Source organism: Bubalus bubalis, chromosome 3 (assembly GCF_019923935.1).
Source record: "Bubalus bubalis isolate 160015118507 breed Murrah chromosome 3, NDDB_SH_1, whole genome shotgun sequence".
Taxonomy (NCBI): Eukaryota; Metazoa; Chordata; class Mammalia; order Artiodactyla; family Bovidae; genus Bubalus; species Bubalus bubalis.
The window spans coordinates 19049869-19066139 of record NC_059159.1 but is presented as its reverse complement, the minus strand read 5'-3'; the positions used below and the strand labels follow the sequence as shown (position 1 = coordinate 19066139).

Below are 16271 nucleotides of genomic sequence, written 5' to 3'. Positions count from 1 at the left end.
ATAGAGTTCCCTGTACTATTCAATAAGTTCTTATTATCTATTTATATATAGTAGTGCATATATGTCAATCCCAACCTGCCAATTTATCCCTTCCACTTCCCCTTTCTGGTAACTACAAGTTTGTTTTTTCCATCTGTGACTGAACTTCTGTTTTGGAAATAAGTTCATTTGTACCATTTCTTTAGATTCCACATATAAGCAATATCATATGATATTTGTTTTTCTGTCTGTGAAATGCTTTATGGTAATACAATATATATAAGTCGCTTCAGTCGTGTCTGACTCTTTGTGACCCTGTGCACCGTAGCCCACCAGTTCTCCTCTGTCCATGGGATTCTCCAGGCATGAATACTGAAGTGGGTTGCCATGACCTTCTTCAGGAGATCTTCCCGACCCAGGGATCAAACCCATGTCTCTCATGTCTCCTGCATTGGCAGATGGGTTCTTTACCACTAGTGCCACCTGCGAAGGCCACATAGAAACAAAGTCATATTCTAATGCAATTTTTTTCTCTGGATATATAGCTGCACAAATATTTTTTCTTTCATAGGATGAAATTATACTCCAGATGCTATTTATGGTAATAGCTAAAGAATAGGAAACCAAATATTGACAATAACATCATATAATATATATATCGTTTTCTGTCTTGAAAGTCGCTCAGTTCAGTTCAGTTCAGTCACTCAGTCGTGTCCGACTCTTTGCAACCCCATGAATCGCAGCACGCCAGGCCTCCCTGTCCATCACCAACTCCCGGAGTTCACTCAGACTCACCTCCATCGAGTCAGTGATGCCATCCAGCCATCTCATCCTCTGTTGTCCCCTTCTCCTCCTGCCCCCAATCCCTCCCAGCATCAGGGTCTTTTCCAATGAGTCAACTCTTCGCATGAGGTGGCCAAAGTACTGGAGTTTCAGCTTTAGCATCATTCCTTCCAAAGAAATCCCAGGGCTGATCTCCTTCAGAATGGACTGGTTGGATCTCCTTGCAGTCCAAGGGACTCTCAAGAGTCTTCTCCAACACCACAGTTCAAAAGTCGCTCAGTGGTGTCCAACTCTGTGACACCAGTATTCTCTAGGCCAGAATTCTGAAGTGAGTAGCCTTTCCCTTCTCCAGGGGATCTTCCCAACCCAGGAATCGAACCCGGGTCTCCTGCATTGCAGGCGGATTCTTTACCAACTGAGCTATCAAAGAAGCCCTATATATATATTTAGCAAGGAGTGAGTGAGATGGATGATTTTAGCTATACCACTAACTGTATAATTTGGACAATTATTTGATCTTTCTGAGCCTCGGTTTCCAAATCTGTAAAGTGGATACAATATGATATACTTGATAGGGCTCCCTGAGATAATGTATATGAAGTGCTTAGTACAGAGCCTGGCACATAATAAACTCTCAAAACATTAAGTGGTTCAACTCAGTGCTTTTTCATTCCCTCAAAGATTTATTGAGAGCCCTTGAACCTGCTATCCTATTTGGAACTTCACTCGGTAAATCTCAGTACTCAGTCTTCAAAACTTTCTTTTTGGCAATGGCATACCGCTTGTGGGATCTTAGTTCCCCAACCAGGGATCGAACCTGGGCCACAGCACTGAAAGCACTGAGTTATGGAGAAATTAAAACAGTACCTCACAATCATAATATTGATCAAAAGAAGTCAGACAGGGGTTTCCCTGGTGGCTCAGTGGCAAATAATTTGCCTGCCAGTGCAGGAAACACAAGTCAGATACCTGATCCAGGAAGATCCCACCTGCCATACAGCAACTGAACCCATGGCCACAACTACTGAGCCTGTGCTCTACAGCCCAGGAGTCACATCTACTTAAGTCCGACCACCCTAAAGCCCATGCTCTGCAAGAAGAGAAGGCACTGCTATAAGAAGCTGGTACAACTCAACTGTCAGGTAGCCCCCGCTCGCCACAACTAGAGAGTAGCCCATGCAGCAGCTAAGACCCAGCACAGCCAAAAAGAAAGAAAAAAAAAACCCTCAGACAAAATAAGTGCAAAGAGGGACTAAAACTAATACTCGTACATCAGTGTTCACAGAAACATTATTTATAATACCCCAAAGGTGGAAACAACACAAATGCCCACTGATAGATGATTGGATTAAAAAATATGATATATACACACAATGGAATATTGTTCAGCCTTAAAAAGGAATGAAATTTTGATATGTTCAGTTCAGTCGCTCAGTCATGTCCAACTCTTTGCGACCCCATGAACCGCAACACACCAGGCCTCCCTGTCCATCACCAACTCCCAGAGTCCACCCAAACCCATGTCCATTGTGTCAGTGATGCCATCCAACCATCTCATCCTCTGTCGTCCCCTTCTCCTCCTGCCCTCAATCATTCCCAGCATCAGGGTCTTTTCAAATGAGTCAGCTCTTCGCATCAGGTCTACAACATAGATAATCCTTGAAAACATCCTAAGTGAAATAAACCAGACAAAAAGGATAGATATTGTATAATTCCACTTACATGAGTTACCTAGAATAGGCAAATTCACAGAAGACATAAAGTAGAATAAAGTGGGGAGGAGGAAAAATGGATACAAGAAAATGGACAGTAACGATGGGTACACAACACTGTGAATTAATACCACTGAATTAGACACTTTAAATAGTCAAGAATGGTAAGTTTTATTTATATTTTACCACAATAAAAAAGGCTGAAAAAGAAAAAAAAAGCCACACACCAAGAGTACATACTGTTTGATTCCACTTGTACAAAATACAAAACCAGAAAACTAATCTATGGTGGCAGAAATCAGAATAGTGACTACTCGTTGGAAGTGAGTGGCTGGAAGAGGACTGAAGGGCCGTTCTGTGGTCATTTTCTGTTTCTTGATCTGAGTCCCGGTTCCACCGATGTGTTTAGGTGGTGAAAACTACCGAGCTCTTCGCTTTTGAGTTTGCCGGTCTGTATTATTTATACTTCAATCAATAGTTCACCGGAAAACAACAGCATCTCCCCACCCCGCCACAGAACGTCTTTATAACAAATTTTAATTGCAAGAATCCTCTTGTAAGCTGAACCATTTCCCCCTTTCTTGGGGCTCCTGCTTTTCCCGTGCCCTAAGCCTGCAAGGAATCTGTGCCTTCTTTGAAATGGTTTCTTGCCTTATTTACCAAGGTTCCACACTACCTGGGGCCGCATTCTCGGAGAACCGGACGGTGATTAAATTGTCTGTAATCTCGTCTAGTTCCGAGTTGAACTCTTGGAGGTCAGAAAGACCAGTCTCGGCTGATTCGGCTAACCCAGAGCTCAAAGCGCGTTGCAGACTAGTAATAAATCCAATCAGCCCGGGAGGCTTGGAGCAAGGCCGGAAGAAGAAAGTTGCGAAGAGGAAAAAGACGCTCTGCTCTGCCCAACGGTGCCAGCCTGCTTGTACGTCCAGATGCGAAGCCACACCCCTTCTCCCAAGCACCTCCCCTAATTTCCTCCTGGCCCCGCCCCTCAACCCTTGGCTCCGTAGACCTCGCCCACTAGGAGTGGCTCCGCCCTGGGAGGACCAGGATCCCGCCAACCGTGACTCCGCCCCTCCTTCCGCTAAGAAACCTGTCCCTTTTATTTAAAGAATACGTTTACGTCAGCCCGCTATACGTAGATTTTCGTCATCGTTGCAAGGCACGGGGGCGGAACTTCCTGTCTCTGGTTCTAACAGCTTCCGGGAGAAGCCGGAAGAGACCATACCCTGGGTAGAAACGGGGCTAGCCAGCCCCTCCCCCGGCCCCTACGGAAAGGTGAGTCCACAGGCCGTCTTGGCGAAGTCAAAACACTTATTCTGGCCGTTTCAGGTGAGGCCTGCCTTCCTTATCCAGGTGCTGTACCCGTCCAGTCCCCCTTTAATTTCCCATGTTCCTCTGCGTACTCAAGCCCCGCCCCCAGTGTCCCAGCCCCGCCCCGAAGTTTGAGGGGTGTGGATGGTTTGTGACCCCCTCACCCGATTCTACCCCTCGCTGGCTGGGAGAAACGGGTTTTGGGTACAGCAATAAGAACTAGGCAGCGTTTTGGCTCGAGTGGCCCCACGGACCCCTCTCCAGCGCCGCGGGAATAGGACCGCCCAAACGCGGAGCCTTCGCGTCCGGAAAGGCAGGATCGGAGACCCCTCCTCACCGTGCCATCAGGGTCGCTCACAGGTTGAGGAGAGCAAAGGCCTCTGAGGAGGGAAACCTGGGGTCCTACCCGGTCCCTCTCCTCGAAAGTTCCTTGTGCCTGTGCCAGTGCCAGTGCCAGTCGTTTTTGCCTCTGTTAGCGGCAGTTTCCTTTTCTGTAAATTAGGGTTAATGCCAACCTTCTTACCATCAGGGGTTAGTTGTTGAGTGATAAATAATTGGTACTATTTGTTTACTAAACAATTGCAATGTGCCAGGCACTGTTCTAAGTATTTTGCTTCGATGATTTCCCGTCATCTTCAAAACAACCTTATGAGGTAGGTACTATTTTTAACCCCATTTTACTGATGAGAAAGCTGAGGCTCTAAGAAAATTGAGGTTATAGAGCTAGTAAGAGGCAAGACGAGGGTTATAATTAGTTTTGGGGTTTCTGTTTTTGTATTCCTGACTCCAGGGCCCACGTACCAAATTAGGAGGTGAAAAAATATTCACATGTTGGTATGTTCCACAAATAATTTTTGAGCAACTGCTATGGGATTATGCTGGGCACTGTGGTACATAGAGAAACACATGTGATCTTTCAGGAGTTTAGTGGAGAGATGGGTAGGTAGATAAGACACTGGGAGAACCATCAGGTTATGATAATCATCAGACTGGATTTGCCCAAGGACAGCTGTGAAAGCAGGAGATTCTCAAGGGAAAGAGGTGCTCCAAGGAGCAAACAGAGATCCTTCCTACCTTTCTAAGAAACTGTCAAGAACACATTACAAAAAGGGAGATTGTGATATGGGCTGTGGGAGCCATTTTGGAATATTTTCTAAATCAGTTCCATGCAGGTAGTGGTTTTGTAGTTGTGAGCCTACGGTGACCTAGGAGGGTGGTGTTTCTGGTGTCTGTCCTGCTTTGCTGCCAGAATTTCAGAGGAGACACACACAGTGTTTGCTGATGGTCCCTACGGAGGTGTCCCTTTGGGGTGGTCTGATTTTGCTCTTGATAAGTTGATTTTCTTTGGCTCTTGACATCTGGACTTCAATCCATGATTGAATGAGAGTGGGTTCAAATGACACAATCTGGCAAGAGTGGCTCTGCTGTGCCTCCAAAGGAACTCCCAAATAAAATATTCCAGGCTTTTTTGGTTCGTCTGAAGCCACCTTAGAGGCATCTCAGGGGAGCACAGTTGCTTTACCAAAAGAGAGAAATCCTAGAGAAACTCAGGGCTCAAAGCAGCAAATGTTTTTCCCCACCTCCCAGAAAAGCAACAGACAGTAACAGCAGCAGCAACAACAAAACTGTAACGTTTTCTTCGTGATCCATGCTTATTGGGGGGTTGGAATGTGAGAGAGGAAGGGTGTGGAACCTGAAAGCCAGCATTTCACAATAGAGGCAAAGAGTAAATTCTTAGCTATAGATTGGGGGTCCTGAGTTAGGAGATTTGTGTCTCTTTAGGATACTGAACTGCATTTTCTTTCAGGGCCAGGTCAGTTAGAACCTAAACAAATAAGAAACCTGGTTGCAATCTCTCATGCCCTGCTGATACTGTCCCCCTTTGTTCCTGCAGTGTGGACCCAGTCAGCAGCCAGGCCATGGAGCTCTCTGATGTCACCCTTATTGAGGGTGTGGGTAATGAGGTGACTGTGGTGGCGGGTGTGGTGGTGCTCATTCTAGCCTTGGTCCTGGCTTGGCTCTCTACCTACGTAGCAGACAGCGGTAGCAACCCGCTCCTGGGCACTATTGTGTCAGCTGGCGACACATCCGTCCTTCACCTGGGGCATGTGGACCATCTGGTAGCGGGCCAAGGCACCCCAGAGCCAACTGAACTCCCCCATCCATCAGAGGGTAATGATGAGAAGGCTGAAGAGGCTGGCGAAGGTGGGGGGGACCCCACCGGGGAACCTGGAGCTGGGGGTGGTGTTGAGCCCAGCCTTGAGCATCTGCTTGACATCCAAGGCCTGCCCAAAAGACAGGCAGGCCCAGGAAACAGCAGTCTGGAGGCACCTGTGAGATCGGAGGATAGCACCTGCTTGCCTTCCAGCCCCAGCCTCATCAGCGTGCGGCTCAAATTCCTCAATGACACGGAGGAGCTCGCTGTGGCCAGGCCAGAGGATACCGTGGGTGCTCTGAAGAGGTACGTGGGCTTGGAACTGTCAAGTGCAGCCCTTATGGGGCCTTAGAAACCCACCCTGCAATTTTCCCCCACCCCCCAGCACCTTGCCTTTCGGCCTTCTCATTCCTCATCCTCTTTCTGTCTGTCTCACCCTTACAGTAAATACTTCCCTGGACAGGAGAGCCAGATGAAACTGATCTACCAGGGCCGCCTGCTGCAGGACCCAGCCCGCACACTACGTTCCCTGAACATTACCGACAACTGTGTGATTCACTGTCACCGCTCACCCCCTGGGTCAGCTGTTGCAGGCCCCTCGAGCTCCCTGGCCCCCTCCTCGGCCACTGAGCCACCCAACCTCGGCGTCAGTGTGGGCAGCCTCATGGTGCCTGTGTTTGTGGTGCTGCTGGGTGTGGTCTGGTACTTCCGTATCAATTACCGCCAGTTCTTCACAGCACCTGCCACAGTCTCCCTGGTGGGGGTCACTGTCTTCTTCAGCTTCCTAGTATTTGGAATGTATGGACGATAAGGACCACAGGGAGAAAATGAAAGGCATGGTTTTCCTCCTTTATGGCCTCCCCCCATTCCTGGCCAGAGCTGGGCCCAAGGGCCTGGGAAGGAGGGGTGGAAAGGATGTGGGTCCTCCGCCATAGGACTCAGGAGGCAGGCACGAGCATTCCCCTCACGTCCATGAGGGGATAGACAGTCCCTCTGTGCAAGCACAACTCAGGTAGAAACGAGAATGTCATCTTCCTTCATTTCTAAGGTCCTGAAATTCAGAACTGAGCTGGTGGCCCAGCTCAACAGGGAGCCTGGGCTCTGAGGATTCCCTCCCAGCCATGGCCCTAGCTCCTTCCATTATCCTGCATGTCTGCTCCTCTGCCCCCAGGACTGCCTACCAGGGCAGCTCAGCATGGCCCGAGCATTTCTGTAGGGAACCTGGAGTCTCTCTTGGTTTCCTAGTGGAACATCCTTCTTTTGAGCCTAAAATCATACAGGCAGGAGTGAAGTTTGTGTCAGCTTTCCCTGTGGGCACCTGGCTGCCTCTACCTTCTCCCTCCACCCCTTAGTGGGAATAGGGTGTTCCCTGTGTTCTGGACAGTTTCCAGTGTTCTCCCTTTTTTCCAAAGCACTTTGCTTATATATATATATATATATTTTTTTTTTTTTTTTAAGTAGTCCTTTATAGAGCTCAGTCAGGAAGGGGGGCTGGGGCACAAAGCCAAGCCCCCAGCACCAGGAGAGGCCAGGCCACAGCTGCTGCTAACCTAGGCCTAAGGCTGTAAGCAAGAGGCAGTTCTGGCTGCCAGCCAGTGTCCTACCCTGCCCAGCCCCAAGGACAGCTCTGGGTAGGGAGCACTGGGCCCCAGGCCCTTGCCTCTGGGGCTCTTGGATGGAGGGTCAGTATCTGTGACTGAATAAAGTTCCATTCTGTGGCTGTGGTGTCTCCTGTGACATGAAGAGAACGCTGGTTGCTCTGCCCCCGGCAACATGGGAATGAGGGTGGGCAGGCCGGGCTACCAACGGGAGATGCAGTTTATTTACACCAGCAGCCATGGGGGCAGGGGGAATACACAGCGTTTACAAAGTTAGCTACCTGTACAGGATGGATTACATATGCAAAAATAAAAATCTCAAGACCACAGGACAGCGTGAGCCCCACCCCCCTCCCCCAATGACCCCAGCATGCGGTAATGCCAGGCGGGTGGCCCCTGGGCATGCGGGGGGGAGTGATGCATGGAAGGAAAAGCCACCGGCCATGGAAATTAGTACAGAACCCCCCACACACACTCAGACACATGATAGGATACAGGGTGGACGACACCTAGCCGGGGTGGGAGGATGGGAATTGAAACCCACAGCCTGCTGTTAGAGGGAAGGGAGTGGAGAGCTCCTAGCCCCGTTCAACTACATGGTAGGGGGGGCACACTATCCCCAGAAGGAGGGGGTTTGCTCCCTCAGGGTCTCTGCTGGACCAAGCCCATCTCTTACCCAGCCTGGGCAGGGGGCTCTGCCCTGAGGGCGGGCCAAGGAACAATGGGGAAGTGGATGTGGACAAACCAGTTCCCAAACTACTTCCCACTTCTCCCTCCTCCAACCAGAAGGGGGAAACGGAGAGGCCAGAGGGGAAAGGGTGTATTAGGGCCTGAGCTGCAACTGCCTCTCAGAAGGGAGAGTGGCCTGCAGCCTTCCTCCCTTCACCTCCAGCCCGCTCCCAGGTCTCCATCTGGGAGCAGGCTGGAGGCTGGCTGAGATCCTCCTTGCCCTCTGGCCTCCCCGTGGAGGAAGAAGGCTGTGGAGGGGCGAGAACGGAGGAGCCCAGGCCCCAGGCTTTATTCTAACTCCTGCCAAAATCTGTTTGGCTTTTTAAAAAATAATCATAATTCTTGGGTTAAAAATCAATTTGTAACCAGGCATCAGCCACAATCAGAGCCACCCAGGGGGAGATTGGGGTTCCAGACAGGGTACTGCAGCCCCATCTCTGTTGTTCCCTTAACCCTCTAGGGTCCCTAACCCAGATCAGTCCGATCAGTCCTGGGTACTAACTACCCAAATGTGGGATGGCTCCTCCTTGGAGGAGGGCAGGGGTCACGTCCAGCAAGTGCCACAGAACATGGTTCAGGGTCAGCTCCATCCCTGGGGCCATCAGTTCTGCTCCCACCCTGGACTGCAGTCCTCCAGCTCGGTTCCTGGGAGCAATGGTGCCCGTGTGGAGGTTGAATGATACATCTCTTCAGGATGTAGATCAGGCAGGTGGGCACACTGGCACGACAGTCCCGCAGGGGAGCACTGCCCAGGCATGGCACCCGCCCCCTCCAGACAGCCCACAATACAGAGACCACCCTCTCTTCCCGCCCCACTCCTAGCAAGGGGGGAGAGGTAAAAGATCAGGATTTTCCTCAGAGCCCCAAACCACAAGTACAGAATAAATAACTTAAAAGCGGCAAAAGGAAGGGAAGACAGGGCAGGCTTTGGAGGCAGGAGCATCGAGAGAGGAACTGAAGCTGGTCAAGGTGAAAGAGGGGGGGTGGCAAGCAGCAGTTGGGAACCTGGGCTGCCCCGGGAGGGCAGTGGGGCAGGGTAGGCAGGAGGAACATGGGGCCACCCCAGGAGGGTGAGGCTGGGCCCCTTCCTGGGGCAGGGAATGAGGTAAGAAAACATTTCAAATAAAGCAGCACCTCACCTTGGGGCCCCACTCCTCGCCAGCCCTGGGTCAGGGAGGAGAGGCAGGGGGGGAGTCATCCTGATACACAGCTCCCTCTTCCTACCCTCCCCGTGCCCGTTCCTTGAAGCTGTAGAGGCTGGAGGCCCTTTCCTGGCACCCAACAACAAAAGGACAGCTCCTGCTGCCAAGGAGGCCCCCGGGGACTGAGGGGAAAGGGCTGCCCCTGTGAGGGGCAGGGAAGGCGGCGCTAGTTCGGGACGCCTACCTCAGCAGACAGCTCACCATGCCTGCCTCCCCCTGGGATGGGGGCGTTTGATAGGATTCTGCACACAGACAGGACACGCCCAGCCCTGCCCCTCAGCTCCAAGCACCGGACCCATTCACATTGCTGAGGGCAGCTGGGGGAGGCCCCCTCCAGGCTCAGCTTCCAACCCGTGGCCTCCCGGGTAGCCACGATGCTCCTCGGCAGGGCTTAGTCCAGTTCCTGGGGTGGGGGGGGCGGCAGTGCCCTGGCACAGTGCCCAGGTCAGGCCCCTGGCCTAGCTGGACATCCAGTAACTCACAGAATAAATAGGAAAACCGCCTCCCCGCCAAACTTATGTCCAAGGCATAATATGTCCAGGTCTGAGTCCTGCACGCTGAGGGCTCGCGCTCCATCACAGAAGACCCTGACACCCCCCAGGGGTGCATAATTGGATCCTCTGCCTGCCTGGCCCACCAAGCTTCCCAAGCCCAAACCCCCAGCAGCCGTCCATTTGCCAGGCTGTGCCGCCTGGGTGGGGGTCGGGAGAGACGGCTCTGCTCAGCCAAAGGCTATCCCCTTGTACCCAAGTCAGTTGATGTCATCATAGATGCTGGGCGTTGGAGGCGCCGGTGGCTTTGGCTTTTTCTTCTTGTTGGAGCCCAGGCTGGAGGCAGTCCCTACCAGGCTCAGATGGGATTTCTTTTTCTTGGTTTTCCGTGACTCGGAACTGTTGGTACCTGACGAGGAAAGAAGCAAGAGGGTTGAGGGGAGGGTTGTGGCAGGGGAATGCAAGGTCCCCCGCACTCCGCTTCAGGCAGAGAGCCTCTGGGGCCCAGCTATCTCACCTACCTAGACCCCACCCCTGATTCTCACTCGTCTTGGAGGAGCCTGAATCAGAGGGTGAGAGATCAGAGGAGCCGTCCCACTGAAGCCGGCTGATCAGGGCCTGACTGTCAGTCATGTCGAAGCTGTCATTATCCAGGGAACTCTCGACCTCTGGAAGGACACTGGGGAGGAAGAGGTCAGAGAAGGGCTTCAGGGATGCTAGCCATCACCCTCACCTTCCCCAACCCACCACCCTTCCTGGAGGGTCACTCACGCTGAGGATCCGAGGAAATAAATCCGCACGGTTCTCCGCTGCTCATCTGTATGCTGGGGGCAGCGTAGGGACCTGGCGGGGAGAGAATGATCAGGCCCTGACAAGGCAGGGAGGGTCTGAGGAACACAGGTGAAGCCCCTCCCCTCAGCAGAGGCGGGAGGGATGGACAGACCGGGAAGGGATGAATGAAGAGGCCCCAGATTGTGGCCTAAGGCCTACAGGAGGGGAGGGGGAGGGTGGGAGTCCCGTTGCTCAAGTCCAAGGTACTCCCGACCCGTGCCCAGGGTGAGGGCGCTGGAGGGCCCCCTGGCCCCCTTCCTAGGTTCTGAGCTCACCTTGTGCACATCTTCTTGGTGTGTTCAGAAATCACCCCACATTGCTGGAAGAGGAATATAAGCTGAAAGGAGGGACGGGGGAAGCCTATTCTATAGCCACTAGACACTCTCTTCTGTACAAATGCTAGACTGTGTGCTCAGAAATGGCCCCAGGGCATCCATGGCAGACGGTCCCAGACCACACTAGCCAGGAAACCTAATTCAAGAGAGAGACCTAGATGCCCTCACTGCTGTGCACCAGCCTCTTCCAGGGCCTCGACCACTGCCTGTGGCTCTGCCTGCTCCCAAGGGCTTCCCCCCTTCTCTGATCCCTCACCGTGGTGAGCAGGCTGCGCAGCTCCTCCGGCCCCAGGGTCTCGTAGCTGATCCCAGTTGAGTTGTTATACTGGGTGAGAACCAGAGGTACAGGTTAGAGGAGGGACGGCCAAAGAAGGGAGGGTGGGGGTGTGGAGTCAGTCCCTCTCGCCCCTCCCTCAGCACAAGGCCTTAAGATTGCCCGCAGTTCTCCAACAGTTCCTTCCACCCCAACTGCACCAGGGTAAGGAATTAGGACCCACAAAGAACATGAAGACCCAAGACCTAAACATGCCATATAGTTAGCGTTCTGACCCCCACTTGTCCAAGCCCACCCGACTCCCAACGAGGCAAACTACAAGGGATAGCCCTTACTCACCTTAAAAGGATCCGAATTGCTAAGTTCCCCTGAAGAAGAAAAAAGAAGGGGAAGGGTGTTTGATGCAGAGGTACAGACAGAGAACCCTGAAAATAACCAGAGAGGAAGTGGGGGTGATAGAAGGATCACAGGCCCTCCCTCAATCCCCCTGCCCCTCCACCTCCACCCTCCAGCAACAAGTCCCAGAAGACATAGTTAGAATCCCATTGTTCCAGCCCTACTTACCATTTTTGTGTTTTAAAGACTTGGATCTTCGAGGGGAATTGGGGTTCTGGAATGGGAGATACCACAGCTTTGGGGAAAGGGTAACGATAAGGGGAAGCCGAGAACCCAGGGAAGGAAAAAAGATTTGACAAACATCCTCAAATTCCTACTCTTCCCCACCAGTAAGAGGCCCTTCACCCATACTCCCTCCTCCCACCTTCCCCCCAGGCCCCTGCTGCCCTCCTGCCCACCAGACACCCTCGGCCCTGAACCCAGAGAGGTACCCAGTGACCTCAGACTTGAGTCAAGACACCCGAGGACTCCCTGCCCAAAGGGGAGGGTATCTGTCCTTGGCCCAAATCTCCCTCATGCTTGCCCCAGCTCTCACCTTGTCTGATTTTCTCTTCTTGGCTGTGTAGGACAAAAGGGTAAAGGGCAGGGTCACTTTAAGTTCCCAATCTAAGGGCACCTAAAGAAAAGTTACAAAGCTACACTCTCCTCCCTCATTCAGGATAACAACTTGTGACTGTTACACACCCAATTCCTGCCTGCCTGCCTCACCCCGATGGCCCTCCCAATTCCCCAGATGCCCAAACACCTTTCTTCTCTGAGCCATAGGACCAGTCGTTGTCATTGATGTCATCATTATCCTCTTGGTCACTCTCTGACTTGTTCATGTTGTTGCTATTGGCAATCCTGCCGAGGGGAGCGAAGAGGAAGGGTCAAGGCTGCCATCTTTCTCTGCCCCTGACTTTACATATAGAAGGGAGTGTCTGGGGCCAGGCACAACCCACCCTCTATACCCTCCAAATGTCCCAGGGAGTGGTGGGGAACTCCACCATGGGACGGGCTGCAAAAGATGGGCACTCTGGTTCTAGCAGAGGGAGAAGCCCTCACCGGCGGTTGGCGATTCGGCTGCTGTTCCGACCCATTCCTAGGCACTTCTCCAGGTGGGGAGCAAAACGGGAGGCGGCAATGCTGCGGCTGCAATTGGGGCAAACACACTCCTTGCTCTTCCACTGATTGAAAACCTGTCCAAAGATGTCCAAACCCGGCTGGTCCACGATCTCTGGGGACAGGAGAGACGTAGCGATCAGGGCAGGCAAGGGACCCTTACCTCTCGTTCCCACCCATGGCCCTGTGGCCTCTTCAGAGCCCCTGCCTAAGCTCCCAGGAGCTCCAGGTTCTACCTCTGGTGTGGTTGCTGGAAGAGGACCCTCCAAGCACTCCCAGGGCAGGGCTAGGCTGCTCTCCTTCAACCCTGACGCTCACCAAAATCCTTCATGCTCTCAGGGTCCGTGTCATCCAGGAAGAAGTAGCCACACTTGACAGCCCGGTGTACCTCAAAGCAGAATCCCAAACAAGAATCCTCAACCAGGTCCGCGTATATCTCCTGAGCGATGGCCTGGGCCCAGGGGAGAACATCCAGGGTCACGAGAGTCACAGTCCCACGGGCAACTCTCACCAACCAAATCTCCTGCCAATTCGCCCTGGCCAAAAATAAAGCTTCCTTTGCCATTTTTCCCCATCTTGACTTTGAGTTCTTTCTTCTTCCAGGTTCTTGGGCCTTCTTAGCTGGCTCTTCCCTTTAAGGAACAAGGCTGACTACCCAAATTCCTCTCTGGTGTGGATTCCAGATATAGCAAAGGAGAGACATCAAGAGAAAGAACTGGAGGCACATGTGGGGGAGCCCTCACCTCTAGTTTGCTGTTATCCAGGCCAGACAAAGACATTTCCTCCATTTTCATTTGTGAACTCTTGTGGAGACGGTGCTCTGACTGCTCATAGCACAGCGGGCGGCAACACGGCTGCACACATTGGGGGGGGATGTTGGTGTGAGTCCAAGGCATCTCCAATGGCTGCCACCTCCCCTCCCCACCTTGCTGCCCAGAGCTTAATGGTGGCATCAGGATCTACCTCTCCCTAAGGCCTCAGTTAAGTCTGGATGGTCCTGCAGGGCCTGAAACCCAGGGCGGCCTAGTCCTTCCCAGGCCTGAACTCAGGCCCTGGACTCTTAACTGCCAATCAGAGTCTGGGTCTACAGGAGGCAGCAGCTCACCCCAGGTTCCCAAAACTCAAACCCCTCTTCCATACCCATGGTGCAATGCAGCAGGGGGAGGAGAAGGAACTCTAAGGCCTCAAAGCAAACCCACAGGGTGTGGCAAAGAACTGCACAGACTCCTAAATACACTCCCCCCCTTCCCCAGGCTCTCCTCAGAGTCACCTCTGCTTTCAGCCAGGATGTCCACTTGGGGGGGTACTGCTACCAGAAGTAGCAATGGCCCTAGGACCCTACAACCTTCACCCCACTCTGTCTTCCCTTGAAATAAGCCTGCCACTACAGACGGAGAGCAGAGCCCACAGAAATCTAGAGCTAAAAGGGCATCCTAGCCACCATGAGCAAGAAAGAGGAGATAGAATCCGGTGGGATGGATGCCAGGAGTGGGCACTCCCCTTACCTGTTCTTCTTTGAGATAACCACCCACCCTCCCTCAGGACCAGCCCGGAAGTCTCTCCAAGAGCCCTAAAGTCCAGGAATCCCCACCAAAGGATTCAGAAACAGAGCACACAGTCCGGGGCCCCTCTGAACGGTGGGTACGAGTTTAAGGAGCTGCCGGCCTAGAGTGGGGTGGGGACTGACAAATGAGCCGGGGGCACTGGGGAGGGTAGGAGGCCGGGCCTCGGCTCTTCCCCCGTCCCTGCGGCACTGCTGCTGCATCATACCGACTTGGGGGAGGAGAGCCGAGCCGCCGGAGGCCGGCGCCGGTCCGGGACAGACCGACCCCTAGAGAGTGGGCAGAGTGGGACACGTCCCGGCCCCTCTTCTTCCCCGCCCGCCGACAGCCCCGGCCGGCCGGGGAGAGGAGTCCGGGAGGGTGTCTCTATTGTCCCGGGGGCTGGGGCCTGGCTCCCTAACAAAGGCCCCGCGCCCCCTCCCCGGCCGGCCCTGCCCCGCCCAGGGGGGACCCAGGCAGGGGGAGAGCTGGGGGCCCCGGCCGGGCCGGGAAGCCGGGGGAAGCCGGGCGTTTCCGCGTCGGCCCGGGGGGAGGGGAAGGGGCGCTGACCCAGACCTGGGGGGAGGGGGCCCAAGCCCCGCCTCGGGCCCCGCCCCCCGCCCCCCACAGGCCCCTCCCCCGTCCCCGTCTCCGTCCCGTACTCACCCCGCCCGGGGGGCCGCGCCGGGGCCCGGCGGCCTCTCAGGGCCGCGTCCTCCGGCGGCGGCGGCGGCGGCGGCTGCTCCGGAGCCCCATGTCCGTCGGTCCGTCCTCGCCTCTCCCCGGGGCCCAGGGCCCGGGGCCGGGGGGTCGGGCCGCCCCCCCGCCTCGCCGCCTCACCGGGCGGCCATGGCCCCTTCCCCTCCCTTCTCGTCCCGTCGCCGCCTCCTCCTCCTCACCTCACCCCGCCCGCGCGCAGTCCGCGCGCCGTCCGCGCGCCCCTCCCCCCGCCCCCCACTCCAGCCCGCCTCTCCCGGGCGGGGGGTGCGGCGCGAGCCCGGAGCGCGCGCGCGTGCCGCGACCGGAGGATGGATGGATGGAGCGAGCGAGAACGCGAGCGTGCGCGCGCGCGCCCCTCTCCCCCTCCCTTCGCGCGGGCGCGAGGCCAAGCGCGAGCGCGCTCCAACCTCCTCCTCTTCCTCCTCCCGCCCCTCCTCAACACCCCGCCCCCGCCCTCCCTTCCTCTTCCTTCTTTCGCTTTCGCGCGCCCAGCGACTGCTCGCGCCTGCTAGAAGGGCCCGAGCGCGTGCATCTGCCCGGCGGCCGCAGCTCGGCAGCATTTGCTCCAGGGGGCGGGGACCGGGCAGGGAGGAGGGGCGCCACGCCGCCGTCCAAAGTACCGGCGGACGGGGACGGGGGCGGGGATATGGGAGGGGCCTTCGGGAGCCACCTCGGCCAATCGCTGCCTCGCCTCGGCCCGTCCGGCCCAATAGGATTTCGGTGGGTGGAGCGGCGTTCAAGGTGAGGTGCGCGGTGCGCTGGGGGCGGAGACGTTGTGCCGTCCCGGCCGGCTCCGGGGCGGGGGCAGCGGGTGGCGTCGAAAGAGAGCGCCGGCTTCCAGCCGCGCCTGGGACGCCTTCCGGCCCAGGGTCCCCCGCCCTTCCCTCCGGGCTCCCGGCTCTTTTCCCCCCCAGTGCCACCACCCGGGAGTTTACTTATGTGAAGAAGCCAGAGTTGAAGTGGGACGCAGTTGTCACCTCAGGGCAAAAAACCGAGGGGCCTCGTCCGAGCCTCGGTTCCCCGTGTTTCTGGGCTGGTCTCAGCCCACTCCGGGCCTCAGAACCTACAGACGCCCTAGATGAGGGTCCTCCGTTGAGGGCGGAGGCTGAGCTG

The 16271-nt window shown here is 54.9% G+C and overlaps 2 protein-coding genes across 12 annotated transcripts; one reads left to right on the top strand and one right to left on the bottom strand.

Annotated features, from left to right (window-relative positions):
• The first annotated feature begins 3544 nt into the window (after window positions 1-3544).
• On the top strand, window positions 3545-7660 carry TMUB2 (transmembrane and ubiquitin like domain containing 2). 2 transcript variants are annotated; one of them, XM_006060560.4, is made up of 3 exons: window positions 3545-3749; window positions 5680-6246; window positions 6385-7660. In XM_006060560.4, the coding sequence occupies exons 2-3, from the start codon at window positions 5705-5707 to the stop codon at window positions 6749-6751; spliced, it is 909 nt and encodes a 302-aa protein (XP_006060622.1). In that variant the 5' UTR covers window positions 3545-3749; window positions 5680-5704; the 3' UTR covers window positions 6752-7660. The 2 variants fall into 2 exon arrangements, with proteins under 2 accessions (XP_006060622.1, XP_006060621.1); XM_006060559.4 differs by lacking the exon at window positions 3545-3749 and adding an exon at window positions 3756-4438.
• Window positions 7661-7740: 80 nt separating this feature from the next.
• Window positions 7741-15518, bottom strand: ATXN7L3 (ataxin 7 like 3). Of its 10 annotated transcripts, none has more exons than XM_025280014.3 (13): window positions 15105-15518; window positions 13641-13751; window positions 13216-13348; window positions 12841-13012; window positions 12542-12639; window positions 12332-12354; window positions 11965-12031; window positions 11740-11825; window positions 11383-11451; window positions 11067-11128; window positions 10732-10803; window positions 10482-10639; window positions 7741-10369 (listed from the first exon to the last, which is right to left on the bottom strand). In XM_025280014.3, the coding sequence occupies exons 2-13, from the start codon at window positions 13689-13691 to the stop codon at window positions 10221-10223; spliced, it is 1140 nt and encodes a 379-aa protein (XP_025135799.1). In that variant the 5' UTR covers window positions 13692-13751; window positions 15105-15518; the 3' UTR covers window positions 7741-10220. The 10 variants fall into 10 exon arrangements, with proteins under 10 accessions (XP_025135799.1, XP_025135796.2, XP_025135797.2 ...); XM_025280011.3 differs by having other exon boundaries at window positions 11965-12010; window positions 15105-15511; XM_025280012.3 differs by having other exon boundaries at window positions 11740-11768; window positions 15105-15507.
• Window positions 15519-16271: the final 753 nt, after the last annotated feature.